This window comes from Pavona decussata, unplaced genomic scaffold (assembly GCF_977016875.1).
Source record: "Pavona decussata unplaced genomic scaffold, jaPavDecu1.1 SCAFFOLD_252, whole genome shotgun sequence".
Lineage (NCBI taxonomy): Eukaryota > Metazoa > Cnidaria > Anthozoa > Scleractinia > Agariciidae > Pavona > Pavona decussata.
The window spans coordinates 192,725-204,967 of NW_028145655.1; the positions used below are offsets into that span (position 1 = coordinate 192,725).

General features: G+C 36.1%; 1 protein-coding gene across 1 annotated transcript in view; it reads right to left on the reverse strand.

Moving 5' to 3' along the window:
• Positions 1-12,243, reverse strand: part of LOC146456960 (scavenger receptor cysteine-rich domain-containing protein DMBT1-like) — a gene marked incomplete at its 3' end in the record, with an annotated part of 596,400 nt that overhangs the window by 137,530 nt on the left and 446,627 nt on the right. Inside the window, exon 18 of the mRNA XM_085092482.1 lies at positions 11,915-11,986. Within this exon, the coding sequence (XP_084948608.1) occupies positions 11,915-11,986 (72 nt within the window). The remainder of the gene's footprint in view (positions 1-11,914; positions 11,987-12,243) is intronic.

Here is a 12,243-nt window from a genome sequence, read left to right on the forward strand (position 1 = left end):
CGCATACTTCATCAATGTCAGTGTCTGATTCTTGGTCTTCATAGCTAGCCTCAGAATCTTCCGCTAATAGCCGCTTTGGTCATAGATAGGGTATCGGTTTTAACCATTTTGTCGCAATTTTGGTAATAAATAAAATATCAACTTTTGCACTCCAGTATGGAATTCGTTGGTCTTTTTTTTTTTTCTTTTTTAGCAGAAGCTACTTCTTCATCATGATGTTTACAGCAACTGTGTGCGTGCTGCAACGGCTTGGCACACGCTTCAGTCACGCGCTGGGCTCCAGGGGTTTTTGAACTGAGGTTAACCAGACACTATCAGGTCATAAATAGGTATCAAATGTTTGGTCAGATCATAAATAGGGTGGGGAAAATCGCTGATTTTGGTCATAAATAGGGTGAGGGTTTTGGAAAGCGGGCTGTACACCCCTATTCAATTTTTGGGAGTACCTTCCCCCCCTCGGGCTTTCCACTCTCAATAACTGCACATGACATAAGCCTCAGTATAGTTTGAATGTATCGCTTAATTCATATCTGCTTTCAAACACGTGTGTTAATAACCTGCCAAGAAGGCTTCTTGGGTGTAAGAGAATTGGAGCCATGCCAGCGAAAAAATATTATTGTACCATTTATTTAGGGTTTATGTTAGAATATTTAACTAACAGGCCTTTCACTTTTAAAAAAAAGGATCCTCCAACCCCTCACATTTGTATCGGGCATGGTTGACGGTACTCTACAATGTTCCGACTACCAGTTGAGACCCTGACAGAGATCAGTAACCCAATCAGCACACTTTTATAGATAACAAAGTCACATTTGTTTTTATTCAAGTGGGGAATTTTATCCTCTAGGGGCATATTTGAGCCTTTTCCGACCTAAGCGATTTTTAAAAACCCGGAAGAGGGTAGGGGGTTACTCCCATATAAAAGTGGCGGGGGTGAGGGTCGGAAATTTTGCAAAGAACCCTTAGAACACAGTTAATTTTAGAGAGTTATAATAACTCCCATAATGGAGTTAAAATAACTCCTCAAGGTGGAGTTACTATTTTTGGAGTTAATTTAACTCCTAAAAGGAGTTATTTTTTCTTGTGATGGAGTTAAGTTAACTCCCTCTAGTGTAGTTATTTTGTTGGAGTTATTTTAACTCTAAAATGGAGTTAAATGTAACTCCATATTGGAGTTAATTTTAGAAGGAGTTGAAATAACTCTTTATAGTGGGGTTGATATAACTCTCTTTAAGAGTTATATGGGGGGAGTAATTTCAACTCCGCAGGAGGGGTTAAAATAACTCACTGTCCTGGAGTTAATTTGACTCTTTAGCAAGAGTTTTTTACTCCTATTTGGGAGTTACTAAAGGGAGTTAACTCAATGCTTTTAATTAGAGTTAAATTAACTCCACATCAGAGTTAAATTCAAGCAGGAGTTGAAATAACTCCTTATAGGGGTCAACATAACTCCCTATGAAGAATTATATAGGGGGAGTCATCTTAACTCTAGTAGAACAGTTAGATTAACCCACTCTCTTGGAGTTACTATCACTGGACGAAAAAATGGATTTTCCTAGGTTTGCCAGTAAAGCAAATGTGTAGCAAATTTTGGGCTCTAAATTTAAACTGAATTTGCGTTGGTTGGCAAAGATAATGTAAACACATATATTTTCTCCTCAACAATTTATTTGCAAATGTGTAGCAAATATAACATTTGCTTTAAATTTATCTTGTTTTTGCTACTATGGTAAATTTGAACCTTTGATGTAGATTTGCCGAGTTTTTTATATCATTCAAAATTAGATATTTACTTGTAGCGTAAATTCAGGAAAAAATAGTGAAAAATAAAAAAGTTTTTACGAATGCTTGACAACATTTACTTATAGTAGAAATATGTACCTTTGCGTTAAATTTATTTGGATTTACCAAAGAAGGAAAACTATAAATTTGCTGTGAATTTACTGAAGTGTCAAACACAAAAGGTTGCACCGATTTTACACAGATTTGCTTAGGGAAAAATATATCCAGGTAAGACCATATAAGCTGGTGACAAATTTGGGGTTTGATGTAACATAGGCTCCAGATTAACAAAAGGCTTTAATTTGTTTCTCTCAGACAGCTTTAATTTGACGTACAATTTTGCTTAGCATTTACTCTTTGTCCAAAACTGCTTTGATTACTATTACGAAATTTCACAAGGTGGAACAATTAAAAAAGGCGTTTCTGTAATTCAGAAATGTGACGGAAACCTGATAATTGAAGTTTCCGTTTTACTCGCCAAATAGATTTAACGCCAAGAGCGATAGGGTTGAAATATAAATAAAATTAATTTTTTTTAGCAAATGTTACGATCAAATAATGATAAATTTTATCATCGTTTAAAACAGAATTCCTGAACTATTACAAAAAAACGAAAGTCTGGGGTTCAACGATTTGACCAGCTGGGCAAATTCGCGCCTTGGCCCCTTTATAATTATCTCGGCTGACTTGTCTGGCTGAGTGGCACTGGGTCTGAATACATGCGCAACAGAAGTTCTTCCCGGCGTTCACTTTGGTTCAGGAAACGTTTGGCGCTCGTTTTATAAACGGTTTTGAAGGTCGTTCGAATGCGGTTCTCTATTTCAAGAGATATTCTGCACGCTAAAAGGAAAGTCCCCTTCTTTATTTCCAAAGCATTGGCGTGGAGTCTTACAGCAGATCGATACGCCAGTTTAAACCAGTCAAGTCTTTAAAAAGCGTCGTTGTTCAATGCAAGGTAAGCTTCAATGTGTTTAATACATGCTCATGTATGCAGATGTATGGTCAAATGTGATTCCTGGATGAGTTCTTTCTTTTCTGTTGCTACACTTCGTACGTATATATGCAAAACTACAAACACATGGGTATCGCTACCGCTATTATAGTAACGAAATATAAACACCAACATGTGCACGCGTACAATATACGAAAGCAAAGGAGGGAACAGTACATGCATGATCTGTAGAAGTTGTGCCAGTCGACTTTGTGTCGAAGTTGTGTCTTCGACTTTTCATTCATACACTAGGGAATTAATTTGCCTGTATTTAATTTCACTGGTACACTGGAGCATTAATTTGCCTGTGTTTAATTTAACCAATAATACACTGGGGCATTAATTTGCCTGTGTTGAATTTAACCGATACACTGCCAGGGCATTAGTTTGCTTGTTAATTTAACCGATACACTGGAGAATTAATTTGCCTGTGTTTGATTTAACCAACACACTGAGTAATTAATTTGCCTGTGTTCAAATCAAGCAATACACTGGGGCATTTATAATTTGCCTGTATTTAATTTTAACCGATACACTGGGACATTTATTTGCCTGTTTTTAATTTAACTGATACGCTGTGGCATTAATTTGCTTGTGATGTAACATAAAAAAAGCTAATACAGCAATTCAGCCTTAACTTTTTTATCCATCCATCACGAGCCAGAGGCAACCAGATGTGGAAATATTCACCAATTCGGGTTGCTAAGGGGTGATGTCATAACACAAACAATATAATTGTTTAGACACATTATAAACATAGGCGGATGTTATACGCTGTATATCCTTTCTGGTTCATCCATTTTAGAGTCCTAGCATCACTGTATGCTTGAGTGCTCTGGGATATATAACATGTGTTATGTTTATTGTAACGGATACACTGTTGTGCATTCTGTCCGCTCGTAGACCATTTATCTTGCATGTAAGCTTTGCTTGCCGCTTTTTAGGCTATTATGGCAATTTCCTGCCACATCACATTGGTACAAAGTCATGTCTTGTTCAGCTCTTAATTTGTATTTCTGGCAGCTTTTAAATGGTCTGATACCTGTACATAGCATTAGTTAACACTTTTGTTGAATCCGGTAGTGGCTATAATTGGCTAAACAACTGGGGCCAGGAGACTAGATTAGTGTAACCCAATTTCTCAAACCTCCTAATAGCTCAAACCATTTTCTTTTTTGCTTGAAGGTTTGAGAAATCAGGATTCCACTGTACATAATGTTTATTTAGGTACTTTTCTTGTACGAACAAAAAGGAACTGTGGCTGCCAGCAACCTAGTTTGTACCTTAATAACATGCATTTCACTTCAATGATAAATTCGTGACTTAGTCTTGCCATAAACAACTCAGAACTGTATTTTCAAACAACATGGTAGTAGCTAAAATTATTAGTAAATTATAGCAGGGCTATTACATGTACTTGGCTGCTGAGGGCCCATCGGGATATTATTTCACTGTAAATGATTGCATATTGAATTTTGTTTGTTTGTTTGCCTTTCGGGAGGAAGAGTCATTTGACAAGTGTGTCGACGAGACTACATTCCCAAGAATTATTGGTTCTGGGGATTTTTGGTCCCTGGATCCTCTCTGCATAGCTGCAGAGGGAGAAGAACTTGTCATGCTGGGTGCTGGATCGTCCATGGCTAATGCTCTGGGACTTCTTCTTGCTGTGTATTATGTATTTGACACTGCCTATCCAGCCAAGGCCAGTAATGTTTACTTTCTTTGTGAAACGTTGATTGGCATTGAACAAGATGCCAAAAAAAGAATAGCTATAAACAAGTTCATTTCAGCCCTCTGAGGTGGCTCAAAACTGTTTCAAGCTCTTTTGATGATGTGAATTTTGTTGGGTGGTTATAACTACTCTTTATCAGTTGATGCAAAAATCATGGTATCAAAAAACTGCCTAATCATTGGGAAACATGTTGCTGTGAATTTTGTGGCACCATAACAAGAATATGACATTCTAAGAACACTCAATTTTAGCTTATGGCAACCTGTTATATATAAAGGATGATTGCAACTTGTTACCAACGATTGGGAATTTATATGATACCATTATTGTAGCATAACTTGATAAACAGTGGCAGTATTCATCCTTCAAAGTTTAGCTGATAGGAAAGTGCTAGAAACTGTTGCCGGCCTCCTTAAAGTCAATTAATTTTATAATGCAAGTGACCACCATAGTTCTATTTTTTAACCTTTATCTTGTAAAAAGCTTCTTTGGCCTTAGTGACAGTAATATTAGTGGCTGTTGGAAGCTGTGCCACTCCTAAATTAGTAATCTTCAAAACTTCCACTTTTCAAGAGTTACAATGTTTACAATGTCTTTGTACACCAAAATCTTATACATGTATTTCCACAATGCTGTTTCTTTGTTGGTCACTTGCAGATTGATACCTGTTTACACTGTATCTCAGAAGGAGAAGTGCGTATTACTTGTTTTGAAAGACATTTGCACAAATTATTGGTTTCAGAAAATCAGGGTTTTATAAAGATTTTTAAACAGGTCGAGATTATACATGTAGTTATTTAAATGTATTTTTGCTGTTTTGTTAATGGAAAAAAGTAGATATGTTGCACTGTAAGTAAACAGCCCAAGTTGCATATGCAGGTTTTGTTAGGGAGGAAATTAAAAATTAAAATTGTGAAATTATCAAATGGTTTTGTTGAAGTGTAATTTAGATATACAAAGTTAAAGTTAAGTGTTAATTTTTTGTTTTCTATTTTTGTGTACATGCTACATATTATTTCTGTTTATTATATGGCTCTGTCTCACAAGGACTGGGAACTACCAAATTCGCAAATTTAATTGGCTGAAATGGATATTGGCCGCGGTCTAGATTTTCCCATCTAGACCGGCATCTGGACCAGTAATGTTTTGAAGTGAAAAAGTTGCAAACTAAAATGCAAAATCATTGACTGTTTTCATCTAACAATATTTATTTCTGTAAGTGCCGAAACGCTGATGAGAAAAAAAAGTAAACATGATGAGCAAACTTTGGAAGAATTAAAATTCGGCTCATCCAACGCTGTTCACAAGCAAAATGTCAGTGATTGCAACCTAGTTGCATTAAGTGAAATGAATTGTTCTTGTTTTTGCCATATAATAAACAACTCATTAACTGAGCCAAGTCAGTCTGTATGGAAGAATCTTGACCTTGGTCGTGTGTGCAGACCTCACTGCATTCGGTTTGTACTTACGACCTTGGTCAAGATTCTTCCATGCAGACCTCCTGCTCGGTTAATAAGAGCTAAGTACTAACTTCATACAAGTTCACATAATTTGCATTTTTCCCATGTCAAATAGGGTTACTTGTGATAAAGCTTCTGAGTTTCTACTGTTTTAAAATTAAACCAATAGTACCTATTGTATTAGCGTTTTCTAGAGACTTGAATCATTTTTGCATGTCGACCGTGCAGTTACTACAATTAAAGCTCAATAATTAAAGAGAAATTAATATATATTTTCTTTCCAATAAAGCAATATAAATTTCTTACTGGAAATATTCTGCTAATAAATTATTGAATACACGAGGGTTAGTGATATTGTTTTTGCTGCTCATTTAGTACCAGCTATTTTGACAGGAAAAATTGATGCTGCATACATGTATTACCCAAATGGATTGAGGTGAGAGTTACTCCAAAGAGGACTTATTTGGGACCTATCAATTAACTCCATTTTAGAGTTATAGTAACTCCACTAGAAGTAAACTAGGAGTAAAAATTACTTAATAATAAGAGTCACTTTGACCCCAAAATAAGAGTAAATTTAACTCCAATTTGGGAGTCAAATTTAGGAGTTAAAAGTACTCCAAAAAAGGAGTTATTTTGGACCTAAAATTTTAACTCCATTTCAGAGTCATCACAACTCTACTAGGAGTAAAAAAATACTCCACTACAAGAGTTACTTTAACCCCCAAATTAGAGTCAATTTAACTCCAATTTGGGAGTTAAATTTAGGAGTTAAAAGTACTCCAAAAAAGGAGTTATTTTGGACCTAAAATTTTAACTCCATTTTAGAGTTATAATAACTCCACAAGGAGTAAAAACTACTCCACAACAAGAGTTACTTTAACCCCCAAATTAGAGTAAATTTAACTCCAATTTGGGAGTTAAATTTAGGAGTTAAAAGTACTCCAAAAAAGGAGTTATTTTGGACCTAAAATTTTAACTCCGTTTTTGGAGTTAAAACAACTCCTTGAAAATTACTGTGAAGGAACCAGAATTCTGTTCGGTGGGCTTGACCTAAACAATTTGTTACCTCTAAAAGGTACCAAACTAGTTGCTTCACATTTGCTTCCTGTCATATTTTTCAGCTCATTGCCCTAAGAGGTATCACCATGCCTCTGCCGGAAGTAATTTTAGATTTTAACACCCTAAGGGGTACCAAACCACAAGTATTAACCCCTTAAAGGTACGACGATCACCCTTAAGCGATTTAAATTCCCAGAGTAAATTTTAGGGGACTTAAATTCCCAGAGTAGGCCTTGGCGTCCTTTATGGTGATGACGTTTATTGCTACCAGACGTGCGCTGTCCGGTCCGTAAACATTCCGTCCATTCAATTTTGATGAAAATCAAAAAATGGCCTTTAAAAACACAAATCTTGATTTTTAATTTTCAATTTTCAGAAAAATAAACTTTAAAGTCAAATTTCAAGTTTTACATTTTTCTGACCTGTGATCAAGATCAAAAAAATATTATATTTATTTCGATTTTAGTTGATCAAAACTTGTGAAAGTTTTATTGATAATTGGAAAGACCTTCTCAACATTTATAAATGGTCGCATTTATAAGAAGCAGTATCAAAAATCAACATCGTATTTTTATTGTTGTATTTAAGAAAAATATTAAATGAATTTAAAGGGGACAAGACAAAAATATCAGTATGTGGCAGGGAGGGTAGAATGTTGAGACTTAGTTTGCAATAACAGAGATGGCGGCCTGGGAGTGTCTGATTGTTTTCTTAGTTTTTTTTGTTTTTTGTTTTTGTTTTTTTCGTTTAGCCTGAAGCAGAGAGCTTGTGCAACCCAGTAATCCTAACTGAGTGCATTTTTGTATGAATAGACTGTACACAGAGATCTTTGTCCAGATAATCCTTAGCAGTTTCGCAATGGATGATGCTCAACCTCCCAAACCTTGACCGATTCGGCTTTGTTTAAAGCAAACTTATTCCGCACGAAGTCAAGCCACGCTATTTTATCTCATTCATTTGAACAGCCGCCGATCTACGTTTCATTCAAGAGATCGAGAAAAAATATTAAATACGAAGCTTCGGTGAGGATAACGCAAGTTTTGGTTTTCGTCTGCTCGCCTTTGATTATATTACCTTGTTTGAAAGGCTACTTTCATAGCATTAGTTTTATAAAGAGGTAAGAACGTTTACCATGCGGAAATGCAGATTTGAGTGATATTTGAGTGGCAACGCAGAAAACTGAAAGGTGTGAGTAACAAAGGAGGGACCTTAGAAGGTGTTTCCTTCCGCGTTTCTTGCAGCGTCGTCGCCCGCTTCTTAAGAGTGCGCCGCTTCATATCCTGGCATAACATGCTTTATTATTTTCAAAGAAAAATACAACTGCTTTTTGTGTAGCTTTTTGTGGTTTGTGAGTTTTACTTAAGTGTAATTTTGCAACACAATTATTCTTTGTTGAACAGTTTTTGATTTGGAAAGCAAAATCAAAGCAGGTTTGTGGCTCCAATGGGGGCTCTTAACGAGGACAACACTTAAAAGTTTTCTCCCTTGCTCGTAGACAGTTGTGTGGCCTGTTAAGAACATTTTTGTATAAGCTAATGCATTTTGGTCTGTTCAAATGCTTTACGGTAAACTTAATGTATCCAAGCGAATGGTGTAAATACCATAAATATTAGGTGATGTGGAGGCCATGGTAGTTGTTACATCGCATTTGATGCCAAAGGTTTTCATTTCACTTTTCATGACTCTCGAAATACACCTTACCAACATGTTAAAGAAGCGACGGCAATTGGCGTTGTTCCGCTATGCTTTTAAACGTCATGGCACAGCATGATATGGGTAGACAATAGTAAAATGGTGCCAAGACACTTGTTGATCAAAAAAAGACTGAACACTTTTCCCCGGATAAGTAGCCGTATGTAAGGAACGCTTGATAAGACCTATTGAATGCATGTATTTTTTGTCATCATATACTTCATGTATACATGTTGTACTGATAGGAAGCACCAAGGTAGCCCATAGGATAGCGCCCAATTGTTCTCTTTAAACTCGCACACTTTTCCACTCCTTTTTTTTCTTGTTTGGAGCATCAGCGGCACCGACTCCAAACGTTAAATACTCTCGAATGAAACACCACACAATGTAAGTGAAGTTTATTTGTGTAGCTCAGCTTAACGCAAGTTTGGATCGAAAGGTGCAAATTTTTGAATTGTATAGAGTGTTGTGTACGATTGCTTGAATCAAACGGATATAGGCGGTCGTTGGAAACTGATAAGATCAATAGCTTAATTAGCGTGACATCGTACAATCTCAAACAGATCAGATTGACTGGATGTGGTTACAACAAAGCCGAACTGGTCAATGCAACTTTAGCAGATTCAGCAGATTTCCTTAAAATTTCTTTCTTAAAAAAATGGATACCCAAGAAAACAGGCATGCTTTGTGGCAAGCATCACTGAGTTTCAAAAGATTTGCACGCTTTTATCTTCAGGCTGAAAGGAGGGTAAAAGCCATCTTGGTTCTTACCAAGCAACGTCGTACCACTGCCGGTTTTTTGCTCCCTTTAATTTTGATTCCAACGCAGATATCATTGTTTCTTTCCATAAATACGAAATAATGAAAAAAAAAAAGATTTTTGAATTTACAGCCTTGATACTACTATTTATAAGGTCAATCCATCATAAGTGTTTTATTTGTAAAATGATGCCTGTAATTTTCCGCCAATCACCTGTTCAATTGAATTTTTGTATTGTATTTAAAATGCCAATTTAAAATTTAAAACTAGCTATTTTTCAGATCATTCTCTAAACTTATTTTTGTCTGAAAACTAAAGAGGACCTTTTTTTCACTTTCCGCATAAATTGAGGACTTGATTTCTGAATTGCTGTAGATTTCCTTTCAAAGCTGCGTCGTTAAAAGGAGGAAATGGGAAAGGTGTTATTTTTTTCTAATCTATGTTGGTAAATGGAACGTTTAACGGTTCACACACAGTCGCGGGATGCCATCTCAGGTAAGAGTAGACGGGTAATGGCTAAAACAAAAATCCAAGAAAAAGAAAAGTAAAAATTCGTCACAGGTGTGCTTTAGCAGTTTCTTTGGGGTGAGACGAAAATGGCTGAAAAACGGTCATAAGAAATTGACTGCCGTTATCGTCGGAAATTGCTGAAAACATCCTAAAAGGAAAATAATCTCATTCATCAGTGATTGAAAAGTATAGTCCTCGCCACATCTTTTGATCAATATTGTTACGGGGGAATTCGCAAGTTTGCACGGAATTAGGAACTTAATATTTCGCACAGAATTTTGTTCGTAGCACAAACAAATAATAAGCCTGCAGAAGAACATAATGGGCTATTCATTACAGGTTGATTGTCCGTAATTAAACCATATTTAATCTTAAAGAGAAAGGAGTTTGGTCTTCTTGCAAATATTTATCCGCTTTCGCTGCAAGAAGTTAGTTTGCTTTAAGATATTCGCTGCATGATTCTTGTTCTCTGTAACTTTAGAAAACCAACGGAAGCACAATGTAAACAACTTGTAAAGCTAAATTAGCATTTCTTTCGTGCCTTGAGGTTTCGGAAGTATTGCACTAAACTTAAGCCAACAATTACTTTCTTTAGTTCGTTAAGTTTAAAATTACTTTTTATTGGAGCTCGTTTCGATTACTTTAGAAGTAGATAGCTTCTATACGATTAATTTACAGCTAGCATATTCAGCTGTCCTGTTATTTCCTAGTCGAATTGGTTCTCGTTAGAGGTGAAGATGTACTTAATGAAAAGTTCTCGCTATCTCCGGTACAGTGTACTCGCAGCTGTTCGTCAGTCGTAGGATTCGTTAAGATTTCGTAGTTGTAATGTAGTGTATTCAGAAAGGCGTTTGCCCCTGGAATTAGTTTGCAAGCTGGATCCACAATCTTGAGGACAAAGTGACAATTTTAATTTAGTTCGCTATATCTACAAAGACTGTTGTTCCTCTCTTAATGGTTTTTCATTTAGTTGTATTGACACGCGTATAGCACGTTGTAAAAAACAATTAATGTACAAGCGCATAAAAGCCCCTGTTGTACAATGTTGCTTCGAATTACAAGTGAGTCAGAATAAAGTCTGCTGGACCATTTTCTCGTTCTGTTGCTGAGGTTTTGTCCAGTTCGTGGTTTAGATCTTTGGTACCACCTTGAGAAGTGACAGTCTCTTCCTACGAGTGAGTGCTCCCATTTGACTGAAATTTCCCCGTGCGTTTCTGTTAAGCCTTCGTTGCAGTTTCCGTGTATTTCCCGCAAAAGTTGGAAAAATCTACTGACACAATATCCTTGAAGTATCGCCATACCTCTAACAGCGGTCATTCTGCGTACCAATTCAGCTGTACCAATTCACAAATTTACGCCTCTAAATGGTAGGACGATCACCCCCGGCATTTTTATGCTTTTAGAGTGGAGTTTTGAGTGGAGTATTCCGTGACGATAAAAGTGTTTATAAACATATTTGACCATTCTTGGTGAGCCTTTATTGTTTGGAAAATGCCAACTCGTCTTCAAATTTGATCAGTCACAAGGTCTAACAATACGTTTCAAGCAGGCGAGAATATGATTTGATTTCAAAATCAATGCAGTTCATTCTGTCAGGGCTGGTCTTTAACCAACTCAATTAACTTTCCACGTTGTCTGGCAAAACTAAAACTTGTCTGTATTCTTAACATAAAAAAAAAATGACTAATGAACGATATCGAGCCGCCTTTTTATTATTATTTTAATTTATTAATTAATTAATTAATTAATTAGTTAATTAGTTACACCTACCCGTGTAGTATTGGATTCAGGTTTCTTTTTGCAACTGCTTAAGTTGCGTAAATAGCTGCGAGAGTCTGTTCTATTTCGACTCTTAATTTAGTTGGTAAGTTATTCCAACAGATGACTACAATATTTCATGTCATCCCATTTTCCCACCTACTTACAGATATTTAAGGGCTTCCATATGACGGAAAGTTCCCAGAGGTAAATCCTTGATCCCAGTGTCACGTAAAATCCTGTTCAAGATTAAGCCAAATTTCCACATAAAAACGGCGTTTCATAAATAACCTAAGTCATGTTATATCAATGGAGCCTCCATGGAAAATTAAAGCTAGATATTTAAAAGGCAATTTGGTAATTAAGGCTACAATTAAAGAATTTAAGTCCTGAAATTTATTGAGTGCAATTAAATTTCTCTCAGGAGAACTTTAAATAGATTCACTTTACATACAAATTAATTTTTAACAGCTAATAAGAAGATGTTCATTCGACG